The 22,557-nt window shown below is 35.8% G+C and overlaps 1 protein-coding gene across 6 annotated transcripts; it reads left to right on the top strand.

Moving 5' to 3' along the window:
- The first annotated feature begins 733 nt into the window (after positions 1-733).
- LOC108354450 (E3 ubiquitin-protein ligase ariadne-1) lies at positions 734-22,179 on the top strand. Of its 6 annotated transcripts, none has more exons than XM_017605662.1 (9): positions 734-994; positions 1,091-1,693; positions 14,342-15,434; positions 17,030-17,185; positions 17,275-17,331; positions 17,429-18,075; positions 18,140-18,263; positions 18,338-18,564; positions 20,225-22,179. In XM_017605662.1, the coding sequence occupies exons 3-9, from the start codon at positions 15,216-15,218 to the stop codon at positions 20,304-20,306; spliced, it is 1,512 nt and encodes a 503-aa protein (XP_017461151.1). In that variant the 5' UTR covers positions 734-994; positions 1,091-1,693; positions 14,342-15,215; the 3' UTR covers positions 20,307-22,179. The 6 variants fall into 6 exon arrangements, with proteins under 6 accessions (XP_017461151.1, XP_017461280.1, XP_017461479.1 ...); XM_017605791.1 differs by having other exon boundaries at positions 768-994; positions 1,091-1,639; XM_017605990.1 differs by lacking the exons at positions 734-994; positions 1,091-1,693 and adding an exon at positions 12,386-12,893 and having other exon boundaries at positions 14,342-14,884; positions 14,954-15,434.
- Positions 22,180-22,557: the final 378 nt, after the last annotated feature.

The raw sequence follows: 22,557 nt of genomic DNA, 5'->3' as shown, positions 1-22,557 counted from the left end.
GCTAAATATGTATTTGGAATGTTTTTCTGGTTAAAAATTTTGTTTTTATTGGTATTGTTGTTTGTTTTTTTTTTTTTTAACTTGGTTCAAGCTTAAACTAAAACCACGCAACTCAAGCATGCATACACAGAATTTAGAAAAATTCAAAAATTTTCATCACAATTTTGATCTTTTTAGGGTCGTTTTTACAGTGATGAGTTAACTCTCTTTCGGCAGTTGAACTACATATATGTTTTCAGTACAAAAATTGATAGTTAACTGCCGAATTTGAGGTAACTCGCCACTGTGAAAACGGCACTTATTAATCTGCTAAAAAATCTTGTTGTTTTTTATATTTTTTTGCTGACGGTTTTTTTCGTATAACAAGCGCAATATAAAAAACTAGCGTTGCTTTTTTTAATTTTTTGCAAACAGTCTTGTGTATATTTTTCTTTAAGAAATTCATGTTTATGTGCAAAAGGCCGTCAGCAAAAAAATTAAAAATATAATCAACGCTATATTTTAGACATTTAAAGTTTGACCTGTTTCACTAGAATTTCATAGGCCTGTAACTGCATACTCAAATCTTTTTAAAATTTCAAAATTTTGAGGAAAATTTGTGGTTTTGGATAAAACATAAAGCATATTGTTTTAAAAAATACTAATAAAAATTAACTTGAAAATTGAAAATATTTAACAGAAATCCCCATGCACTCACTTTTGATCGCCAGTGTACATATATGTATATGTATCTATGTACATACATAAATAGAATCTTAACAATCACCACCGCCTACGAATATACATACCTACCTTGGTATGTACGCATTTTTAAGAACCTGAAATTTAATCAAGCAATTTATACAATTTCGGAACGCTCAGAGTTCAATTCGTACATATGTGTGTATGTATGTACTCTGATGTCAATGATGGAAGGGGAAAGAAAACGAATCTTTTTGATAGAGCTGTGTGGCAACATCAAAAGAAGCATACATTGAACCAACTGTGGAAAGTGGTAAGAGGTTAAGATAAAAAAAAAAATCGTGCATAATTTTATAGAAAAAATAGCAATTATTTCGCTGTTTAATCAAGCAATTGGTTGTATTTACAGCACAAAATCGAAGGTTGCAGCGCCTACGCCTGACGCAGGTCAATAAGCGCATCGAAAAGGGCGAACATTCGGCCAGCTGCGCTGCGCTATACATATATAGTATGTCCACATGGAAGGGTAGTTGTGGCGGCAAGTGAAGGAAAAGCAGAAAGCATGTTACGCAAGCCAATGCAAGCTACGTCGTACGTCGAGCAGGAAAAAATAACAAAGAAAAAGAAAAACAGGAAAAAAACTGAAGCATCACGCTAAAATGACGGAAATGAAAAATAAAATGCAATAAAAAGAACAAAAGAACAACAACGCGTGCACAAGCCCGGTGATGTTGAAATGACGATGGTGTATTAAACGGGGCCTCTCAGCTGGTTTCTTTATATTAAAGTGGTTGTTACTCGCCCATTCGTCTGCAGGCATACTAACGACGAGCTGATTGCTTTGACGTTACGACTGGTTGAAGGCGATGTGAAGTGCTGAGGGATGTAGTCAAAGTGAATTTCGTGGAAGAATTGTTGGAATGCAGTAGGAAATGAGTGAAAAGGAGAAAATCAACCGGTTAGTTGTTTCGAATGGCTGGCTATATGTACTTAGTATGTTCATACTTTACAGGTAAAAGCGCAGTTAGTCAACGACGTAGCGTAAACGTAGGTTGACGTACGTAGCAGCATTTCAAATTTACTGTTGATAGAGAGAGAGAGAAGCAACGGCCACGTCACCGCCATGCGGTGGTGAGTTTTCGTTAACACGCGAATCCCATAATGTAGATCGTTTCTGCGTCAACCTACGTCTACGTTACGTCGTTGACTGTTTGAGCTTTAAGAATTCTACGTAAAACATGTATTTTTCATTTGTGCATATATACATACATATAAAAATAAGTACATGCATACATACATTCATGTGTAGATACATATATTCTTTGGGGATATTGGATGCCGATCGTCATCGTCGCGTAGTAGTGAAAGTAGTCACTATTCTAATTGAAGACGAGTTTGGCGGAAAAAGTTACTGCTACTTTCAGGGCGATGCCTCTTCAATGCTCCCACGCAGTTATGATTATGAAGGTGCAGGGATGATATTTTCAGGGATAGTAGTCGAAAGATCTAGCTTTAAGTTAAGCCTAAGTGGAAGGTTCTGTCACCTTTTCTTTCTTTGCTCTAGGCGCTTCTCAAATATTGCGAAAATGCAATTTTTCGACACTTTGGCCTCGTTTTTCTCAAAATCTGGAGCTGATTTAAACTTTATTCTTCTTAATCAGCACCAAAAATTCTATCAAAAACAGCTTTAACATTGCCGCACCAAAATCAGTATTGCCCCGTATCAATAATTATTACCAGGTTATCGAACAGACTAAATGTTCCTAAACAATGTTTTGCCATATTTTTTGCATCAAAGCGCAGCCATGCGGCCGTTTTTGGTAAAAATAAATTGCAAACTCAGATTTCTCTAACCGAACATCTCCATAAGGATCTTTTGATGGTAAAAATATTTCCATTGAAATAAATTTTAATTGTTTCGAATGCTCCCTTGCGACCAACAACTTCAAAATGAAAAAAAGCCACGCTTAAAATCGCTAATCTGTGAAAACAGAGACTACTTTATAAAGTATGTATATAGAAAATATCTAACACCCCGGATATATATCACTCAAATCGAATCCCAGTAATTTCAATAATTTCCCTTTTTAGGATCGATTGACAAATTATGGAGAACCGAAATAAGCTTTCATCTACTACTAAAAACAAAAAAATATAAAATTTGCCAGTGTTTGTGTTAATTGTACTAGAAATTTTGTGAGCAATTAAACGATTTCGAATATGCCAGGTATGTAGGAAGATATGAGCGCAAAAATGGTATTTATATACATACACTGCCGGCAAAAAGTATTGACACAGCAAACTTTTCACAATATATGCAACAATTTTTTTTCTAATATTTTTCCGCCAATTTTTTATAAAAATATGGTTCATTCTACAACAAAAAACATAAAAACATAATTCCTAAACTTTGTGCTGAACTCGTGAAAATTCAGCAACTTTTCATGCAAATTTTCAACTTTCTAATCACATTTTTTAGATTTTTTTTGCAACCCATTAAATTCTAGTAAAAAAAATGCTAGTTCGGAGATAGTCAAAAATCGCACTGATTTTTAAGTTTTTTTTTTTGTTGAAAGTGTTTTGCATTTTATCCACATATTTTCCAAATTTTTTTTTTTGTATGGAAGAGACTGCGTGAAAAAAATTGCCAAAAATAAACGTCAATTCCTACATATTTAAAACTTTATGATAAAAAATTGATTGGGCTACAAATCTGCATACAATTCTAAAAAATCTGAAATAAAGTTGCATGAAAATTTGCTGAATTTTCGTGAGTTTTACACAAAGTTAGGAATTATATTTTTAAGGTTTTTGTAAAAAATGGCTTGAATTGTGAAAAATTTGCTGTGTCAATACTTTTTGCCGGCAGTGTAGTTTAATTTCACTTACAGTAGATTGTGAGAGGCATTTCAAAAATGCTTATTTAGCGCTTTGCTTATACAAACTAAAAATTAAATATTAATTCTGCTAATTTTTGACACGTACAAGTGATAAGCGCCTAAACGTTCGTATAGAATGTATGTACTCGTGCATACATACATACATACTTACATATATATGTATATCCATATAAACTAAATTTGCATTGCAATTAAACTACAAAGTTGGTGAGTTTTGTTTTGATAATTCCTATCTGTAAATCGTTTGCTTACTCTTACACCCATACTAGCCTAGATAGTAATGCAGATTGTATATATGTACATATTTGTTTAAAATGCACATATTTATTTATGTCTGCATGCATGTACATACACATTTAAATATTTAATCAAGTGATAAAGCGCTTGGTTGGCAGAGGGAAGCTGGCTGTACGAATGCGGAAGTTAACTAAAGCTTATACATTATAATAGTGCATACATATGTACATACGTACATACTAGGGCATTCAATCCCGGGATTCCGGGATCCCGCACACTTTTCCATGGGATTACAGCTCCAGGATCCCGAGATTTTTACTGATTCATTTAGAGAATGAAAGAGATGTTGAAAATGAAAAAAATAATTAATTTAACATGAAATACGAGAAATACAGAACACTAAAATTTGGATTCAAAGTAAACTTGAGCCATTTGCAGTTGGAAGTGAATTTCGGGACCTGCCTGAATATCTGTACTTGTTCAAATATTTTGTGCAAGAACTGTGTAATAGCAATTGAAAACACAACAAGCTTTTACAGTTGTTCTTCATTTTACTTTGTTGGTGTTTTTTGGCAAAGGATATCTGCAAATATGAGTAAATGTTTTTGTCAAGTAATATAGATATTTTAGAATACTATCAAAATATTTAAACATCAAATTATGTACTCTCTTACTAAGGGGCATTATGCTCCCCTAAGACCAAATGTGGTGACAATAAATCCGTGTTGATTGAAAAAGGCGAACCTATTGTAAAATGCAAAAAGTTGTGATGAAGTCGAAATCCCGAAAAATCTTGGAATACCGCGATTTTGCATCCCGAAATTACGGTTTTGTTAAAATGCTTCGGGATTGAAAGAACGTTCCACCCTACGGAATGGTAGCAGCACTGCAAGTAGTGGAGAAGACGAACCCGAGCCCGCAGTCGATGACGATGGAGTCAATGTCCCACCGCCTGACTATGACGAGGTACGGTGGCGACGAGCTGATAAGGTAAATGCATCAACTATTGGCAGAATATGGTGAGGAGAACGCATGCCCGACGACTGGAATTTAAATGTGCTCTGCCCAATCTACAAGAAAGTTGACCCCGCCATACGCGCCAAGTTCCGCGGAATCAGGCTTCTCAGAATAGGTTACAAGGTCGAGCGTATTGTGTGAAAGATTGAAGCCCACGGTCAACGCACTGATTGGAACTTATCAGTGTGGCTTTAGACCTGGCAAATCCACCATAGATCAGGTATTCACAATACGCCAAATCTTGGAAAATACCTGCAAGAAGAGGATCGACACACACCATCTATTTGTCGATTTCAAAACCGCTTTGGACAGCACGAAAAGAAGTGGCTTAATTCGTATCCTCGCGAAACCGACACGGTTGTGTAAAATGGCGTTGAGCAAAACCACCAGCTCCGACAGAATGGGGAAATAGCTCTCCGAGCTGTTTGCTACCAAACGGGGTTGCAGATAGGGCGGCTCCCTTTCATGTCATTTCTTGAATTACTACAAGAGCGTGCAATTGCTGGCGTATGCCGATGATATCGACAAAAAAAACGACGAGTACCGAAGTCGATGCAACGATGGGCCGCATGAGCTGTACAACGACATGGACATAGTGCAGCGAATTAAAATACAGTGGCCGCTCTGGCTACACCATATCCTAGGAATGAATAGATATGTTGAAAGTATTCAACTCGGAACCCGCTGGTGGTAGCAGAGGAAGAGGAAAGCCCCCATTGCGATGAAAATACCAAGTGGAAAAGGATTTGGCTTCACTTTGCATTTCCAATTACCGTCAGTTGGTACAGAAGAGAAACGACTGGCGTGCGCCAAATAAGAAGAAGTTAAGTTATTCTCCATTATTTCTTTCCCACCACCCCATCCACTTTACGTTGCTCCCATCTGCTCATATGCCCCACACACTACACTGCGCGCTGAATTAATTGACCACCGGAAGTTGTTTACTTTCCTTGTTTTCCTTCTGTTTATTGTTTCTAGTTTGTTATTGTGCCTTTTTTGTTGTTTTTCAATTTCTATTGTGTAAATTTATTGTATAGTAAATATATCTTTAGTTTTCGTTTTTGTTTTATTTAAGTTTCTTCTTTGCATTTGTAATTTTAGAGGTCAGCCAAGTCGTCGCTTTGTTTGATTTTCTTCTGTTTGCGTGTTTTGCGTTGTCGCTACCCTGCCGGAAATTTAATTAGTTTGAAAGTAATTTATAAACTACTTTATTTTCAATGATAACTAATTGAAATTCTCACTTCCTAGGAGCAAGTCAATTGCCTTTTCCTGCATGTATTTTCAACTACTTTGAAATGCATTTGGCTTAAACAACTTCAAAGTCAGTATGTTTCGTTTGAATACGCCTCTGTTGGGACTCGAACCTGGACCTTCTAGAGAGCTAAGAAGTAACAGCAAGCACCTCTGCACGCTCAGCTATAGCCAGACATGTATGTAAATGTGCTTTCATATGTTCAGTTTGAATTGTGTGCAAGCAGCAAGTCGACTGTCCTATTCTGCATTTAATTTAAACTACTTTAAAATGAATTTGGTTTAAACAACTTCAAAGTCAGTATGTTTCTTTTGAATACGCTTACGTTCTGCACTTCACAGATGATTTTTCATACTTCCAAGACACAAATTGTTTTTTTTTTTTTGAGTAAAAAGAGTATCAAAATTCGAAACATTTACTCCTTGCAGTTGTTTTAAAGTAGTCTTTCAATTAGTTGATTTAAAAAGAATCACTTGTTTCCGTCAGGGTACTTTCCCGTTGTGTCTAGTAGTTGCTTGTTGTTGGCGTATAATTTTATTTTTATTGTCGCGTTTTTTTTCGGTTTGCTATATTAATGTGTATGCGAGTACATAGATGTGCGGTTTTGATTTGCTGTTGTTGCTACTTTTACTAAAATATCAACAATAAAATTTGCTGCTTCTGCGCTTCGGTTTTGCGCCATTTTACATTTTACTAATCAGCTTTGCTTTAATAATTTCACTCGTTTGTATGTACAGTGAGTAGCTTTAATATTCATTTTTTTTTTTATAATTATACCTTTTATACTAAATTTTTGCACGAAAAATTATAAACATTGCACTTCTCTCAGATTATATACAGTTTATGGCTCCTAAAATCTTAAACACAATATTTTTCTTTAAATAATAATAAGAATGGCTTATTATATTATTTAAGAGTTTTTCGAATCTGAAATCAAAATGACAAAAAACAAAATGGACGATCCAATTTGGCGCCTGAGATTGAAGAAATGTGTTTAATTTGAAAAATATTTATTACAGTCACTTAGTATTGAGATATATTAGGTTCTTTAACTTTGTATTTATAATTCTTAAGTAAAAATGCTATTGAATTAATATATAATCATGTATCTTACGCGAAACTGGCTGAAAAAATTAATTTCAAAAATCATCTTCAGAAAAACTTTAAATTTTATATAGTACAAAATCGCGTCTTAAATAAAAGGTCGGACACGGTTGAATTCAATATTTACCATTATAGTTTAAAATATAATTATCTTGAAATATACATAATTTTTTTTTTGGTGAAACATGGAGAAAACGACTTACGAATTTTTCTTTAAATGGTTTTTATTAAAAAAAAATTCACTTGAATATTTGATAAAATACTAATCAGTTGAACATATTAACAAATTCTAAAACATACCTTATATAAAACTCATCCGTAGAAGAAAACCCTACATATTTTACAAAATCAAAACCGATAGCCCTGTGGCTTTTGGCGTTCTTTTAAACTTTAGCATGACATTTTTACTTTTCAGAACGCTGCGCCAACTAACACTTTCACACTGATCACACAAATAGGTGCAAAAGGTTAGGAGCCGTCTTCGACATATTCCAATAGCTGAAATATCAATTAAGCCAACCCAAGAGAATAAAATCCCAGAATCGATACCACCTAAAGCCGATTAAATCATGAAGGGGACCATGTTTTGATTTAGGGGTGCTTTATATCCCTGTGAACTTAAAATCTCGTTTTCACCGGGAATATTGAGAATAAGGATATTTATTTAACATATTGAGACAAAATTTAAAGCAATCAGATGAGAAAATTACAATTCTGTGCAGTTTTAAACTACACTCAGAAAAAACATTCCTTGATGCTAGGAAAAAAGTATATTATTCTAAGGAAATATTACCTTAAAATGGCTCCAATGACATGGCTGCCTTACTATGAGTAAACGATTTGACTCAGTTTAAGGAAAACACAGTTCTTTAGTTTTTAGGAAAAATTTACTTGCCACATTTCATCCCCGTGAAAGGAATAGTATGTCATTTTGCTCGCGGCACTCAAACAGTGGCAATGGCCGACAGGTTCGAGTCCCAGAGCAGGAAATTTTATTTTTATTATTTTTTTTTTTGTAATTTTTTAAACGGCATTTAAAAAACAAATTTATCTAATTTATTTTATATGTTATTTGAGTAAATAAGTTTTTCCATATATGAAATTTATTTTACAATTTGTAATTTATATTTAAATTGAAATAATTGACTTACCTTACTCAAACCACCTCCAACCGGATTCGAACCTGCGTTCTCAGAACCTAAAGCAATAGTAGCAATTAACTTTATCTTAACAGCACTGACAAAATTCAAAATTATTTAAGGAAATTATCACTTATATTGATGAAATTATTACTTATATTGAGTAAATTTACTTCTTCAAATTAATGACGCGCTATTTTTAAATTAAGGGAAAACCTCTGAAATTGAGTAAAGTTTTCGTAATATTAAGGAAACAACAGTAACTCGAATATGAGGATACTGTTTTCTTGATTTAAGGAAATGCTTTTTTCTGAGTGTAGAAGAATATCAAGAAAACCGCATATAAAAGTTACTCACTGTATGTAAAGCTTAGGTATTTTTCCCCGTTTTCCCCCCTATTTTCGTTTCGGTTTTAATTTTCTTTTTTTTGAATTTCTGTTATTAATATTTATTAATACGAAAAGTGTATTTGGCATGATCGTGAATAGCGAATAGCGGTTTTGCGCATTTACGCTTGCATATGTGCATATTATGAGCTTAAATGCATGTGTATGTATGTATAAACAAAAATATTTCACTATAAGCAAAATCACCTGTAATTAATCTTATCGTCCCTGAATGTTGGTCGTAGCCAAAGGGGGCTATTAGCGGTGGATGCATGTGTAGATATGTAAGTATGTATCTAAGTAGGTGCTTTGTGTGTTTGTCTGTATGTACATATCTGCATGCATACAGTGTATGTATTCATGTACTATATTTATGTACGTTTGTTTGTAAATATTTGAATCAATCAAGGTTATATAAATCTTGACCTTGTGCATTTCGAGCGTTTTTTTTTTAAGGCAAACTACATACAATACGTTTGCCGCTGTCATTGAATATATGAATCTATTTGTTGTTGTTTTTATTACGTTTCTCGCTATCGCTGCGCTTTGTTAAATTACAAAACAGGGTCCGTCGCTTGAGTTGTAATAAATCAGTGATTCGTTTTTTTTTATACAAAATTTGCAAAAGTGCCAACGACGAACAAAACGACAAAAGAAAATGCATAACTAAGTACAATTTCGAGAAAGTACAAAAGGGTACGAATGTATATGTATTTAAATAATATTGCATGAGAGTAGCAATTAAACCGCCTAACATACTTTGAATTTTAAAGTCGATGCGGAGATGACCAATATTTTTTATATAAATTAATTACTGAAATCGATCTGTTGATTATTTTTCTCAATTTCATAGACGGTCAATTTTCAACTGGAGTTATATAAGAGCCAATGCAACCCTGGCTGACACTTCTAAAATCGTTTTTGTACAAATTTCAATCCGTTAGGATTTCTACGATATAGAAAAAAATGTGTATATTCAACTCGAATAGACTTACTAACTCGATTAAAAAAGGTTTTTATGCATGTGGGTCGAATTGACCCCAGTAGAATATAACCGAAAGCATAAACATAGTATATCTTGCGTTTCAATTTGAGTCTCCCGAGGCAACTGAAGCTCTTATTACTGTTGCAGGAGCACTGCTTAACCCCCCGGAGTTTCGTCATTTTCACCCCCCCGAACTCCGCAAGATTGAGGCCAAGGAAGTGGACGACGTCGATGGGCGCAGTCCATAAGACTTCCGGCGTCCTGGTCGTCGGGTTGGAGGGTGATGCGAAGAGGTGTTGGGTGTTGTGTGGACTTTTCTCGTATGCTGTACAGGTGTTTGCCACTTTTGAGTTCAGCAGAGAGAGAGAGTTAGCTGTAGCGCTTGTGGCACCACCCTAAATTCAGTTATGCTAGGGTGCACCTGATCTCTCTCGGCAGTTCTGCTTCTTCGGTGTTGATGGCCAGCAGTTGACCACCTAGGACGATGTTATCCTTGGGAATGCTGAGAATCCTCCTGGCTGCATCGCTGTGAAGATTGTTGAGCGCCGCTTTGTGCCGGACTGCGTCGAAAGGATATTTCGAAACAGCATTGTTGGGGTGGATCCTGCAATGACATCTCACGAGGAATTACTTCGATAACATGATGTTGTCTTCTTTCACCCCCAGCAACTTCTTCGTGTAGGCGATGCTAGAACGACATGAGGTAGCAGCCTGTGGCCTTACCTAGAGCTGCGTTCTAGCAGGTTTGTAGGTTACTCCACTGCATGTCGTTCGGTCCTGCCGACCATACTGGCGCTGCGTAGTTTGCCATCGACCGGCCGATTGCTCCATAAATTGTGAGCAGGGCCTCCTTGTCGACTCCCCAGGTACCGCCATATAGCGACTTGGGAACTTTTTTTGAGGTTCGCAGTTTGTTACAAGTGGCTGTGACGTGCGCTGAGAATAGGCTGTAAAACGTCACTCCCAGGATTCTGGGGTGTTGACCGTCGGTATTTTGGCGCTATCGACCTAGTTCGAGCCCAATCTCATTGATCCAGATGGTGAAAAGTGTGGCGGATTTTGCGGCAGAGATCACGACGTTTGTGGCTGTAAAAAAAACTGGATCCATGAGCCATGATCGTCTAATCAACAGTGTAGCTCACCAAGTTGACTCCATCTGGCGGCGGATTGAGTTTTGCCATGCAGGGATTAAACGGTGTCAGACAAAGTACGCCGCAGGTACTCGTGCTTAATTCTACGTGGCTTTGACTTGATTTTTACTGCCAGAATTGTCGGCGACATTTTTCCTGTTTCATATACGCTTGTAGGCAACTGTGAAAATTTTTGGAAAACGACAGGGATAATATGGAATATTGTCGACAATTGTGCTGGAAACTGTCACTCTGGCAAAATTGTCGCGACAATGCCGACAAAACCAAATAGCTCCGTCGGAAAGCTTTTACATGAGAGTTTTGTGAATTTATTTATATATGGTAATTGCGCGCATTTCATTACTTTTCAATAATTTGAATAATTTAAACTAAAATAATGCAAATGCAATTACTACATATGATTAACATATAAATTTCATATGGCTGGCGACAATAGTTGTGTTCCTCTACAAATTATCCAGTAATTTGCCAGTAATTCTCCGGTAACTTAATTTCTGAGAATTCGCTCTCATAGTACAAAAGTACAAGAACGCAAAACCAGTAATAATTTGCAAGTTTTACGAACAGCTGATTAATTTGTTGTTTATTCGCAGCTAGTTCCTATTAAAACAATATATATTATATTTAAATAGGTTTATTTTGTCAATTTCAACTGTGAAAACCTCATAAACATTTCTTTTATTAGTTTTAATTCCACCCAGCAACATGCGATCAGCTGTTTTTCTCACTTGCCCCTTCTTACGAGTTTTTTGGGTACAAGAACACCAAAACGTGATGGTTAGTACAAACTGGTACAAACTATCGCGTACAAGAACGCTACTAATAACGACAATTTGTCACTTCTTCAATAGAATTTAAGAGGTGGTGACAATTGTTTTTATGAAACAAACCACCGATCAAACTGTCGCATTTTCTCTGACAACATGGAAAATGCCCGTCGTTACAAAATTATCACTGTTGTTTTATGAAATAGGCCCCTGCTTCGCCGATAAATCAATTTAACGTTGCCACACGTTGTCCCGGTTGTATGTTTTGAAGGCTTACACGCACAACTACTTGCACCATTGTATGGATCTGAATCCTTGCGGCTGTTTGAAATTTTAGACAGCTACAGAATTCATATTTTTAGAAAATATGTTTACCATTAATCTTCAATTAATCGATTAATAATAGAATAATGAAACACAAAACTACGATACAATTAAATCGCAAATTGGACGAAAATAATCGATTAATTTAATCATGTGATTAATCGCTGCCATCCTTAGGACTCGATAGACCATCATATGGAAGCGCCCATATACTCCCTACATGTTGAAGTAATTTCTACATTTGGTGCCATACAAATTGTACGTGAAATTAAATCTTAATGAAATATAGAAACTTACTAATACCTTAAAATTAAATATTAATCAGTAAAGAAATTATTTGCCAAAGCTTACCGCTTTTATTTACATTTTTTTTATTGAAATTATGTTCACCACTTTTTGAAGTAAATGCAACATTTGAAATTTTGTAATTTCACCACTGCTTGAACATACACTTCGCGCAACATGCAACCCTGTGCCTGAGCTCCTCACTCGTCTCTTTCTCACACATCATGACTATCATCTGCCTTTATTATTTAAGAATGGAACAGCAGCATTGTAAATGTACGCATTTAATGCCTTGGAGCTGGCAACGCTGTATATTGCAATTGTGTCTTCCTTTTTTCACTTTCATATTCCAATTTGTAACGAATTAGAAAAGGCAGACCGATTTGCTCCGACTTGCCATTGCATGTGCGTGTGTGTGTATTCGACTGTCATTTTCATTTCCTAGCTGCGTTTTTAGAAAAGTTCGTGTGTTTAGTGTTTTATTGAATTTAAGGCTGATAAATTGTTGTGAGAAAAGTACATTTCATTAATTAGTAAAAACGGTACTGCCTCACTGCTTTTTGAAGTTAAATGCTTGCGTTTTGATATGTTCGGTAATTGCGAAGTGGCGTGAGACACATATCGGGGCTTAACGCGCAGTTATTGGGGCGAAACACTTTTTCAAGGTATCCAAGTGTCCATGGAAAATCGTTACTTGTTAAGTGCTGTTGAAGGGTTTTGTGCGATAATTTTGCTACATATTGGGGCGGAGAATTCATTGAGTAATTCACTCTTTGCAGCGCACATAAGTTGCATACTGTTCGCCATTTGACGTAATGCATTTATGTGTGTAAAGTGGTGCGAAGCTGACGTCGTGTGGATGTGGTCTTATTTTGAAGGAATAAAAAATAGAGAAAGGAAAATTACATATTAAAGATTTGTAGTGCAGTGGTAGCCAACTAACAGCAAGAAAGGAGGAAAACAAAGCAATACGACGGCTGCAAGCCCACAGCCAGCAGACAAAGAAACAGACGAAGTTTAATGCGAGTGCAATGCACAACGCGTTGTCGTTCGTACGGTTCGAATTGGAGGAAAATCGTAATTACGTTTTTGTAATCACTTGTTGGGGGGTGTACCTTGAAAGGGCAATGAATAATCGTAATTGTTAGGATGTTGTTAACAAAAGATATGTGTAGTGCTAAAATCAAAGTAGATTAGTACGGCAGTGTGATAAGTCGGGAATTCAACAAAAGTAAATAACTGCGGTCAAAAAAGTTTAATGACACCAAAATAGAAAACGACAATCAATGTACGAAGCTGAAATAAAATAAATACAACAATAATTGTGCCCAATTGGACGTGCCGACTTGCCAGACTCGCCATAGTCGACATTTTCATGATCATTGTCACACTAATGACAATACGGCAACGCTCGCTTGTCAATTTTCAGTTTCGCATTGCATCGCACTGTAGAGCTGTACTACTCTAACCTATATGCGCACAACTATCTGTTTCCTTTGAAGCAGCGAAACAAAACGCTAATCTCTGTGTTTACTCGTTTGCTGTTATCTCTGTTTACTTGATGTTTTTTGTTTTCATTTTCATTTAATGAGTTTTGCCTTTGTGCTGGTCACAAATTTTCCCATTGAATTCATGGTCGATTCGCGAGCGATGCAAACAAATAAAAATACGTCCAAGATTTGTTTTAGCTTCTATTGTTGGTTGATTTGATCAGCATATAAAATTGGAAAATTACTGCCATTAATTTTTCGTGCAAAAACTATTAATATTAAATTTGGTTGCAAAAAATTGTTGCTGAAAAGTGTGAAAAAAGGATTAAAACCATGCAGGCGCTAACAACAAAAATGTGCTGTTGATTTCCAATAAAATTTGAGTGTATTTTGGATCGAATTGAGCACACGTATAGCAAAAAACAAATCGAATAATAGCAACACCGCAGTAGCCTTGAACTTTTTTCCTTTCACATCCATTTTTGTTTTGTCTTATCTTTGCTCTGCTTCTTTTTCTAATTTTCTGATTTTTTGATTATCTCAAAGAATTGAAAAATTTTGGTGTGCACAAAATTTTCAAAACGTTTTAATTCTGAATTTTTCTTATTTTTTCTCTAAACCAGAACACAAATTTTTGAATATAAAGAGGAAGGGAGTACTAACGAGGCGAATGTCACAAAAGCTTCCCCGATATAAAGAAAGCCAGAAAAACCGATTTGTATTTGTAGGGCAGCAAGTAAACTAGCGAAGCAAGCTTAAAACTTGGAAAAGTAGCACGACAACTCCAATCAACGAAGCAAATAAATAAATAATTGGAGCAGCGTCATATACGCTGTTACTTATTGGCTACTAGTAGTCTACTGGTCACGATCTTTGTTGAACCCCAAAAAGAAAGGAACAGGCGATTTGATATCAACGGCATTATCGTCATAGGCATCGCCACTGGTATCGCCACTGTTATCGCCACCGTCGCTTCATTGACATCGCTGCTGCTACTGCTATTTACAAAGTCGTTGGGAAGTGTCAAAGCAGAGAAACTGAAGACACGCCAAACGAAACAAAGGAGTGGGTGATTGGGGAGGTAGGCAGAGCGCATAGCATACATTAAATCGCGTCGTAAGCTGTTCATATACTAAGCTAGTGAAGGTGCTAAAAGCGGCGTATAGGTGATAAATTAGCTGCTGCAAACGTAGCGAAAAGCAAAACATAAAAGTGAATTAAAACCTTTTTATTAGTCACCAAGCAAGCTGCTGGGGAATACAGTGCATATGATTACACTGTTTTCTTGAAACTATTTGCTGGTTAAAATTTAATTTGCCCATAAATCAAACAACCAAAATTTGCTGCTATTTGGAAACATCGCGTTAGGCCAACTGATAAGGGCGATAACCCAAAAGAGCTGTGCTGCATTGCTATTGGAAATATAGCCGTGACAGCGTATTTAGCAGGCAGCAACTAAACTGAAATAAACAAAACCGGACATAGTAATCACGTAACATGGAGTCGGACGAGGATTCGTACGAGATGGAGAATGTCGACTCTGGCAATGTATCATCCGGAGACGAGGGCGATGAAGATTTTGGCATGGAAGTCGATATACCCTCTTCACATGATCGTCAAATGGAAACAGAGGAATATCAGTATGAAGTGCTTACGACAGACGAAATAGTACTGCATCAGCGCGAAATAATCGATGAGGTCAACAATGTGCTCAAGGTAATTAAGCAAATTATGTCAATATAAGTTTTTTATCGATTTGTAGCTACTGCGCTACTATACTTATGGCAAATAAGCTGAGAAATTCTTGGGAGTGCCTCAATAAAAAAAGTCTTAGAGGGCCTTTATGAATGTATGCCAAATTTTTTGATTACTATTATTATTTTTTTAATATGTTTTGTATATATGTACATACGTCCCTACGGCATTACTTCTAATTGCCAGCGGATTGCATATTAGTCATAAAGGGTGTTAGCACTTTCTTCCTTCCGCTTGCGTTCACAGTGTTGCTCTTAATGATTTTATGTTGCTGTTTGGGCGTTAGTTGTTCCTTAAAAAGTCTTGCTATATTTTGTAAATTCACGACCTTCACGTTGAAGGTTGCCAATTCCACTTAAGTGTGGTGGCTACAGTGGGATGATATAACAAATTTTGTTGCTATCACAGCAGCTTGCGTCCTTTCATTGGTATATACATATGTGATACCTTTCTTGTGAATGTGAGAGCATACAAACCTACTTACATTCATGTGTATTAGTTACTTTCATTGTTTTTGCTACCAATCCTCCCACACCAGCGAAGGCTATACGCGACAACCAAAAATAAAAAATAAAAATAAAATCACAAAAAATGGGGTGAGATAAAAAACAGGCCGAGATTTGCAAATGTGTCCGTCAAGAGTTGTTACGAAATATGCAACAGACGCACTTACGTATCTATGTACATACATACAACAGCTCTGCTGACCTATTTAATACATTACATGTACCTACATATGTATGTATGTATGTAGGCATATTATTGAAGCGGATTTAAACAAAAATTATGCATACCTACAATCAGTTGTTATTTTCTCACGCGACTTTTTAATATACATACATTTGTACATCCAATGCATTTCAATTTTAGTCTCATATTTATTTTATTGATCTTCTACCGTGTCCCAGTGGTTTTGTTTGTTTGTTACTCATTATTAATTTTGCTTTGCCTATTTTGTGGTGGAGGTGAAAGCCGAGTTTGTTTACAAAACATCAAACTGTTGTTGTATTGTAAATAAGTTGACAATTGCAAGGGGTAAAAATATGAATCCGCACCAACACATCTTTTACACAGAAATTGCAATGATTTGCATTTTTTCCTTTACCCGCTGCAATATGTCGCAGCTGTTGGTACTGCTCTCTCGGCTATAAATAGTCGCTTTGACGTCAGTTTAGCCCTTTGTGCTGCCAATTTTTGTGCTGTTCATGCAATTTTCGTACATGAATGCATTTTTTAATTGCATAACTTGGCATTGAATATCAGCTGTTAGAAAATCGATTGGGAAGAAGGGATTTCAAATACTCCCATTTGAATATTAGCTTAGAAAAATACATATAGGTATGTTCATGGCCCTTAAATTTACACGGTTTGGTTATCTTCTGTACAATTGGACTCCAATTAAGAAGATTTGTGCCCTTTAGAGAATGCTGCTGAAGTGCCATTTCTATGCCAGAAATAAAACTTAGTAACGTCCCGCCTGTTGTAGGCACGAACTCTTTTCTCGTTTTACCCTATCAGTCACAAGCTTTTCAACTATTTATTTTAATTCATTTCAGCTGCCGCCCACAATAATCCGCATACTGCTTAACCATTACAAATGGGATAAAGAAAAGTTGTTGGAGAAATATTTTGACGGTAATACAGAGGAATTTTTCAAGGGCGCACATGTCATCAATCCTTTCAACAAAGCCGCCAATCCAAGTCGACTCAAGGTAAAGTTTTATGAACAAAAACATTTTGACAATGGGAAGAAATCCACTCATGGCAAAATATTTTCTTCATTTCCTGAATTTTCTTGCAGGTGAACAAAAACCCCGTCGAAGAATGCGAAATTTGCTTCTCATTATTGTCACCAGATGTAAGTAAATGAATTTTAAACTCAACTACTTACCGAATTTGGTCTATCACTCTTTCTGTCACTTCATTTATTTTTTCGTTCTCTCGCCTCGCTACAGAGTATGACTGGTCTGGAGTGTGGCCATCGCTTTTGTTTGGCCTGCTGGCGTGAGTATTTAACCACAAAGATCGTCACCGAAGGTCTCGGTCAATCCATCTCGTGCGCCGCGCACGGCTGTGATATTTTAGTCGACGACGTAACTGTCACCAAACTAGTGGATCCGCGTGTCAAAGTGAAATACCAGCAATTGATCACAAATAGTTTTGTCGAATGCAATCAGCTGTTGCGTTGGTGTCCGTCCGTCGACTGTACGTATGCAATCAAAGTGTCGTATGGCGATTCCCGTCCGGTGAGTTGCAAATGTGGGCACGTCTTTTGCTTTGCATGCGGCGAGAATTGGCATGATCCGGTCAAGTGTTGTTGGCTGAAAAAGTGGATTAAGAAGTGCGATGATGATTCTGAGACATCCAATTGGATTGCGGCCAACACCAAAGAGTGTCCTAAATGTAATGTGACAATTGAAAAGGATGGCGGCTGCAATCACATGGTGTGCAAGAATCAAAACTGCAAACACGATTTCTGTTGGGTGTGCTTGGGGTCGTGGGAACCACACGGTTCGTCATGGTACAATTGCAATCGGTATGATGAGGATGAGGCAAAAGCGGCGCGTGATGCGCAAGAGAAGTTGCGCTCCTCGTTGGCAAGGTGAGTGTACAAAAATATCGGAAACATATAAATTAATATTTATTCATGCATTTTTGCTTTTCAGGTACTTGCACTACTACAATCGCTATATGAATCACATGCAGTCGTTGAAATTTGAGAATAAACTGTATGCGGCGGTCAAACATAAAATGGAGGAGATGCAGCAACACAATATGTCTTGGATCGAAGTAAGCTAAATTGATTGTTAATAATAACAATCGCTGAAAATATTTCCCTTTCCTTTGGCTTTGTTTTTTGCTAGGTGCAATTCTTGAAAAAGGCTGTAGACATACTCTGCCAGTGCCGCCAAACACTTATGTACACTTACGTGTTTGCCTACTATCTGAAGAAGAATAATCAGTCAATGATCTTTGAGGATAATCAAAAGGATTTGGAATCGGCAACAGAGAAATTGTCCGAGTACTTGGAACGTGATATAACGTCGGAGAACTTGGCTGATATTAAACAAAAAGTGCAGGATAAATATAGGTGAGTAGAGGAATAAGACTCAAGTTTGACGGCGCAAAACAGTTAACAGATAAACCATTTGATAACCGAAAAATGCATCTACCAATAGCAATATAAAATAAAAGATGGTTTGTTCATCTTAAAGTTTGAGAGCTGCGTGGTTTAAATATATTCTTAAATTTAAAATTGATAAAAATTTGTAAAAACCATATTTTTGATAAACTCTGCTCTTTTAAATTTCCCCATTCTATGCATTATTCATAATGTCAATCTATATCTATATATATAATACCCGAAGGTATTTTTTGTCCAGGATAAAAGATCTGTACCGTTCGCCTGATTTTCAAAAATGAGATGTCAAATTAAAGCGCTTTGTCTGTAGATGTGCAAACTGGTTTTGTTTTTCGAATAGGGTTGCCACCTGTTGAACAATTAAACTCAAATTATTTAATAATCAATGCCATCAGACCTGCAATCTTCGTTCGATTTTTAAAAGTGAGGTGCCAAATTAAAGGGCGCGAGCTGAAGATGCGCAATGTGGTTTACTTTGTCAAAAAGAATTGCCACCTTTCAAAAAATTAAGTTGAAATTATTTAAAAAGTTAAACCAATTATAACGAAATTGGTATCAATCGAAATGGGTTTAAAAAGCTTTGTTTCTTAACTGTACCGGGTGCCACCTGTTTAAAAAATTAAATCAAATTTAATTAAGGGAATTAGGTGATGGACATAGCTACATATGTATTTATCACAATGTAGGCGCTAGACGAAAAGTTTGTTTCTTTCAAAAGTCGAATTCAGTTAACCTATACACAACGAAAAATTGAAATAGATCTCATTAAACATAATACTCCAATGAGAATGTTTTCCAACATGATTTGTTTGCGATTGTTTTTTTGTAAAACCAAATATGCTCTAAATCAACCAGTTATTACGGTAATGGGTGAGTTCAATGCTCCATGTAAAGACAATAATGTCAACATATTTGCTAATCGCATAGAATTAAAAAAAACAACATTATTTTCTCTTTATTCGTAAATTTTAATTTATTAATCATCAGGCTTGCCAGCTTTTGGAAAAGTCATAGTGACCTAACTAAGTATATACGTATAGAACTCAATTCAATATTCTTTATTATAAAATTTAATCAAATACAATTCTCTCAATACAATTGCGTTGCAACCAAAAGATGTCTAATGAAAATTGTGTATCTATCTTTTCGTGAAGTTAGCTGACGTGCATCGGTTAAAATTTAAAATTGACGTTTCTTCATCTCGCTCAGTGTTGCCACCTGAGTGTATTACCGCACCAGTGTAAGGGCTAGTCCCTACACCACCCCCTTTCCAGAAAAAGCGCCAAGAAAAGGGAGTTCTTTNCGTATAATATACGAGAGGGAATTTCAAGTATGAGAGCTGTAGTAAAGTTCGTGGGCTGTATATATGGGTTAAGTTTTTATTTTTTGAAGATGGAACTTTTTCTTCGGCATAGAAACGTCTTCACGGCATTGAGATGAAGTATGGCACTCGGATCGCTTATAAGTCTGATTAACATTTGGAATATTTTTTAGATTTTTGAAATTCAATTTTGGGCGTTTGAACGCCATGCGGGTTCAATAGTTTCTATTAAAAATCTCTTAAATTTGTTTTATTAACCTACCCACTTTCCGTTTCTTAATTTTCCAGATATTGCGAGAAGCGTCGCAAGGTGCTGCTGGATCATGTGCATGAAGGCTACGAAAAGGATTGGTGGGAGTACACAGAATGACGCGAATCCTGGATGGATGATTAAACAGCACCAATAAAAAAAAAATATTTTGATTCAATAAGCAACAGAAAGCCGAGCAGGGAATGAGCAAAGCAGCAAACCGACGACCAAAAAAAAATATGAAAAATAGTTAAAATGTCAGTCAATATCAATCGAATACAAAATGCAAGAAGAAATAAAAACAACAAAATGAAACCAAACCGATGAAAGGGCGATCGCATTTGGCAGTATGTTGGTTGGGTATGGAAATAAGGGGACAGAGGAGAAGGAGATAAGCGCGAAAAACTGTTGAAAACGGCATACTCTACGGCAAGGCAGTGCCCAGAGACCAGGAGGCATAGCAAGTACCAAAAAAGCAATAAAATGGCGGCAAACAACACTCAGTTGCAAAATTGTTTTTTAGTAAAAATTGTAATCACCATTACGCAAAAACAACAAACAAGGAAAAGTAAACAAATTCAAACAATTTTTTAGCATTACAAAACAACACATGAACAACAAAAACAATCTTCCAACATATGTACGTATGTATACGCAAGTAAATTACACGCGACATTGCGGCCGATTAGAGCTAGTATATAAACTTCAAAAGGAAAAATGCCATCGTTAGTCGCTTTGTTGTTGTTGTAGCACTGAGTGGTGTTAAGTTGCCTTGTCGGCCAATTTGGCTCGTTTTACGACCCAGAAGGATTTGTAGTTTTACGCTGAAAAGCTGTTGACAAATGTGTAATAGAAATATGAAAACCTTTGGGAGATTCCGCATGGTCGTCGACGGGCCTCAATTCCATGAATCCGCCCGCACACACACGCACCGAAGTATAGTCAAATACGTACTCTGCTCTGCTCCAATTCCCTCTACCCGAACAACTTGCTAGACACACACACACTCGAGTGCGCGTCTGCTTTGGTTTCTTTGGTATGTCCGCGCATTTCTCGATCGCTAATGAAATTCCAACATTGCTTGCTGTCTTTTTCATCTCATCGCTCTACATGATTAGTTTTTACTAAGCAAATTAGCGTTAGAGTGGCGTTTTAAATGGGACGACACTTGAGTAGTTATGTAAAGCAAAATATAAACAAAAACAAAAAATACAATAAAAAGTTTTAAATAAAAAAAAAAACGACAACATCTTTAATAATGCATAGCTGATGCATTAAGCTGAGCAAAGCGGCAGCGTGAACTAACAAGCGCGGGTTGAAAAATTTTTAAAATATATAAAAAAAAACAAAAATATTTCAATAAAGATGCGAAAAAGACTTGCCTGCTCACGTTGGTTGCATTTTGCCGCATTGAATAAATACGATTTATGTTATATAAAATGTTTAGGAAATGAAAGCAAACAAATTTGTAATAATTTTTGTGTTTTTTTTTTCAAAGAAGATGAACACAAAGAAATGTTAAGTTTTTCTCTTAATTGTCATTATTTTTACGTTGATTTTTCTTGTAGTAGTGTATAAAATTGCAACTGTACCCTAAGCCGCTAACTCATCCAACACTAACTCACTGGAAAACGAACACAATAAATAAATAAATAATAGAAAACAGCAACAACAACAATATCATGAAAACCTAAACGAAAGTAATAATAGAAATTTACTATGCATATTTTAGGCGCCAATTTATTAGTGGTGAGAGCAAGGAAACAAAAAAAAAACTAAATCTTCGGAAAACAAGTTGGAAATTTCTATAAAAAAATTTGTAACTAAAAATTAGCTGGGTAATAATTCAGCTGTGCAAACTTAGTAGGTATGCAGTTTGAAAAAAATGAAAGCAACATAATTATTGATAATAAAAACCACATAAATAGAGATCAGAGTCCACAATTAGAAAGTAACACATTAGCAGTTATGAGAACTTGTTTGAAACAAAAAACAAAACCACAAAAACAATACTATGTAAAACCAATTTCAGACGGTAGAAATATTTTAGCAAGCAAAATACAAAATAAAAATAAATAAAAATGAAAATTAATAAATAATACTTATATGTAATAAAAAACTGCTAAACCCAACTAAAATACGAAGCAGGCATATACATACATAAGTATACACAGACACGCATACATGCATACATACATACATACATATATTCTATATTCATATACACATGCATATTTAGCTAACACCAACACAGGCAAATACTAAATACATAAATAAATAAAAAAGCTAAAAAAAAAACTATCGCCGAAAACTCCAAACAAATGAAAAAAAAACAAAATTATGTTGGTTATAAAAATTTAATTAAACTGAA

This window comes from Rhagoletis zephyria, unplaced genomic scaffold (assembly GCF_001687245.7).
Source record: "Rhagoletis zephyria isolate East Lansing unplaced genomic scaffold, Rhagoletis_zephyria_1.1 Rzeph_scaffold_00006, whole genome shotgun sequence".
Classification (NCBI taxonomy): Eukaryota; Metazoa; Arthropoda; class Insecta; order Diptera; family Tephritidae; genus Rhagoletis; species Rhagoletis zephyria.
This window is presented reverse-complemented; position numbering and strand designations above follow the sequence as displayed.